Source organism: Ptychodera flava, unplaced genomic scaffold (genome assembly GCF_041260155.1).
Source record: "Ptychodera flava strain L36383 unplaced genomic scaffold, AS_Pfla_20210202 Scaffold_29__1_contigs__length_4469600_pilon, whole genome shotgun sequence".
In the NCBI taxonomy this organism is placed as follows: Eukaryota; Metazoa; Hemichordata; class Enteropneusta; family Ptychoderidae; genus Ptychodera; species Ptychodera flava.
Window position 1 is genome coordinate 3,089,572 of NW_027248351.1, and position 4,183 is coordinate 3,093,754.

Sequence of the window (4,183 nt, forward strand, 5' to 3'; positions counted from 1 at the left end):
CCCTTCTGATCAACGAAGAAGTGGAAAAGATGTTGAAAAAGGGGGCCATCGAGACAACTTTCTCTCAGGAAGGAGATTTTCAAAGTCAGATATTCATAGTACCAAAGAACGATGGGAATAATCGCCCAGTGATCAACTGAAACTGCTGAACCAGTTCATACCATACAAACACTTCAAAATGGAAGGCTTGCACATGTTAAAAGACCTCCTGAGGGAAGGAGACTCAGGTTGTGCAAAATAGACCTGAAAGATGCATATTTCAGCATACCAGTGAGTCAGAAATCTCAGAAATACCTCAAATTTCGATGGGAAAGAATTTGTATCAATTTCGATGCCTACCATTCGGGCTAGCATCAGCACCACGAATCTTCACCAAATTAATGAAACCAGTTGTAGGTATATTGAGGTGTATGGGTATCAGGTTGATCATTTACCTGGACGATATTCTCCTGATGAATCAATCCAAAGATCAATTAATACGGGACAGGGACACCCTACTGTTCCTACTTCAACACCTTGGGTTTGGCATAAACTGGGAGAAATCCTACCTAGTCCCAACACAGGAAATAGAGTTTCTGGGTTTCCTTATCAACTCGGTGACAATGAGAATGTTTCTCCCGGAGTCCAAGATTTTACAAATTTTCAATCAGTGTGCAAACCTAGCTCACAAAACTCTGGTATCTGTAAGAGAACTAGCACAGATAATTGGCAGAATGACTGCATCAGTTGCAGCAATAATACCAGCACCATTGCAGTGCAGATATCTCCAAATGACCAGAACACGATCACTGATTCACAACAAGTCATACGAAACCCTAGTAACTCTATCTCCAGAGTGCAAGACAGAACTGCAGTGGTGGTGCCACCACCTGAGAGACTTCAATGGCAAGGCAATCATTTGCCCTTGCCCGGATCTCATGATAACCTCAGATGCGTCGAAAAAAGGGTGGGGGCACACTCCCAGGGAATTCAGACAGGAGGAGCGTGGACACAGAGGAAGCCATGATGCATATCAATGCACTGGAACTTCTAGCTGCCTTCCTCGCTCTGAAAACCTTTACAAAGGGCAAACAAAATTTGACGGTGCTTCTGAAAATAGACAATCGGACAGCAGTAGCTTACATCAACAAAATGGGAGGGACGAAATCCACAGTACTGGTGACACTAGCAAAGAAATGTGGAATTATTGCCTGACAAACACAATTACAATAATAGCAGAGCACATACCCGGAGTGCAGAACGTCCTGGCAGATTGGGAATCCAGGAATGTGGAAGACTCCAGCAGCTGGCGTCTGGACCCCATGATATTCAAACAAATTCAGAAAATGTGGGGACCATTGAATGTAGACCTATTCGCTTCGAGACTGAACTATCAGATAGACAGGTACATTTCTTGGAAACCAGACTCAGAAGCAATAGCATTCGATGCAATGCAGACGTCCTGGGTGGGTATGAACGGGTATGCATTCCCTCCATTTGCACTGATAGGGAGATGTCTGGCCAAAGTAAGGAAGGAGGAAAACAACCATTGTCATAGTGACACCAATATGGCAAGCACAGCCATGGTTTCCAGTGATAATGGAAATGTCTGTGGAGTTTCTGATCCTCCTTCCAACATACCAGACACTTCTGCTATCACCAACACAACAACCACTCCCGTTGTTAACAATGGGAGACGGACTGAAATTAGCGGCATGGCAGGTTTCAGGCATTCCCTCATTACAGAAGGAATTTCAGATGAAACTGCCAGGCTTATGTCAAATGCCTGGAGAAAGGGAACATCAGCATCTTACAACTCCTCCTGGCGAAAGTGGAGTTGTTGGTGTGATAGGAGACAAACTGATCCATTTTCAGCATCTTTGGCAAATATCCTAGATTTTATTACTAACCTGTTTAATACAGGGTACCAATACAGATCAATTAACACATACAGATCCACGCTTTCTCTGCCTTCCATCCTCCTATTGATGGACATAGGTTAGGTGAACACCCCAAGGTCATGATGTTATTGAGGGCAGTGTTTAATGAAAGACCACCACAACCGAGATACACAGATACCTGGGATGTAGATCAGGTTGTGAACTATATCAAAGGTATGGGTGATAACAAAGAAATGAAACCAAAAGACTTGTCTCTGAAACTTTGCATGTTATTGACTCTGGCTAGTGCCGGACGCCAGTCTGAGATCCAAACTCTAAACATAAAAAGTATGTGTGATAATGGAAGTGACATTACTTTCAAATATTCTTCATTGACTAAGTCGAGTAAAGCAAAATTTGCTTCATCACAACAATCCTCAGATCACAGTCCTTTGGGTAGTGTAACCTTCCATATGTTTCCATCCAAACCACGGCTATGTGTTGTTTCATGCTTACGTGAATACCTAATATTATCAGAGCCTTGGCGTGGTAAAGTTTATGGATCATCAGTAAATAAGCTGTTATTGAGCTATGTCAAGCCTCACAAACCAGTATCCACTAGTACACTTGCCAGATGGTTGAAAACAATGATGAAATTAGCAGGAATAAATATTGACATCTTTAAGGCACACTCCACCAGATCAGCATGTACATCTAAAGCAAAAGAACAAAGTGTGTCAGTAAAAGACATACTGACACAAGCTAACTGGTCTAAAACATCAACATTTGCAAGGTTTTACCTACGAGATGTTCCATCTAATGATAATAATAGCCAGAGCTTGACATTCCAGACAAAAATTCTTAAGGGACAACCTCAATAACTAGAAGTTAGGCTTTGAACATGCACTGTTATATCTTAAGGTTGTTTTTGGGATATGGAATTGGAGATTTCATAAGCAACTGAAAGTGTGTGAAATGGAATCCTAATTCCAATAACCAAAACCGAATTAAGATATAACAATCCCACCACATGGAACACCCAACCCACTCTAAGTAGTCTCCATGCTACTTTTCTGATCTTGCAGGAAGCAGCAGTAGTATTACCTGACCACTGAAAGACTACCAGAGAGGTACTGTAGCTGTCCATGGACATGTCATGTTACCTGTTATCGGACAAGCTGAGGAAATGAGGACTGTTGATTTTATCGTTTGCTATCCTGTCCCTTCGGATCAAATAAGGGTTGAAGTTATTGTGTTTTATTCATGTTGTGGCGAGACCACTGTTCAGGAGATTTGTTAAACAGTTAAAGTTGCATGTTTGTTCATTCTACTGAGTTGAAACTGTTGGCACATTATTAATTGTGATTACATATGCTGTTTGTAACAAAGAATTGACACTTGTTGTGTATATTTCAAATACTGAAATAAAGCTTTTGAGTTATTCGTTAATCAGTTGTGAAAAGGTGTCCTTTTTGCACATAAACGTGCAGAAATGATTGAAATTGTCTGCACCAATTTAGTCGAAGGAAGATAAGCGCATGCTCAGGCCCTTTTGCTTTCTTTGAATGGCTGACACTTGAGGGCGCTCTTGCCATTTCTGGGGAAATGCACTGTTATAATTCGGTTTTTGGTTAATGGAATTGGGATTCCATTTCACACACTTTCAGTGTGCTTATGAAATCTCCAATTATTTAACATCATTGACAGACATTAAGCGTTTTAACTTTAGACAATTCCTAATTTGCACATTTAATGAACTTTGCTAATTAGGGATATATATTTGAATTGACTGGACCGACGTTGATGAAACTTGCTACATGTATTTGGAGCTACTATGATACAACATTTTTGAAAGTCTTTAAGCATTTTTACTTCAGCCAATTCCGAATTTGCATATTTAATAAACTTTCCCAATTAGGGATATATATCTGAATTAACTTGATTGTAGTTGTTGAAACTTGCTATATACATCAAAGATACTGTTATATAACATTATTGAAAGTCAAAAGACATTTTTACTTCAGTCAATTCCTAATTTGCATATTAAATGAATTTTCATAATTAGGGATATTTATCTGAATTGACTCGATCAAAATTGATGAAACTTGCTTTGTACATTAAAGACACTATAATACAATGTTATTGAAAGTCATTAAGCATTTTCTCTTCAGCTAATTCCTAATTTGCATATTTAATGAACTTTGCTTATTAGGGATATATACTGGGATTTACTTTATCAAAGTTGACAAAACTTGCTACATATATTGCAGATGGCATTATACAACATTATTGACAATCATTAAGCATTTTTACTTAAGTCAATT

General features: G+C 39.3%; 1 protein-coding gene across 1 annotated transcript; it reads left to right on the top strand.

Moving 5' to 3' along the window:
* Positions 1–410: 410 nt before the first annotated feature.
* LOC139127143 (uncharacterized) lies at positions 411–1,982 on the top strand. Its single transcript, XM_070693063.1, has one exon. The coding sequence runs from the start codon at positions 411–413 to the stop codon at positions 1,980–1,982; it is 1,572 nt and encodes a 523-aa protein (XP_070549164.1).
* Positions 1,983–4,183: the final 2,201 nt, after the last annotated feature.

What these genes read in the sequence shown, in the direction of transcription:
- LOC139127143 (XM_070693063.1), top strand. Translation starts at nt 411, where the DNA reads ATGGGTATCAGGTTGATCATTTACCTGGACGATATTCTCCTGATGAAT.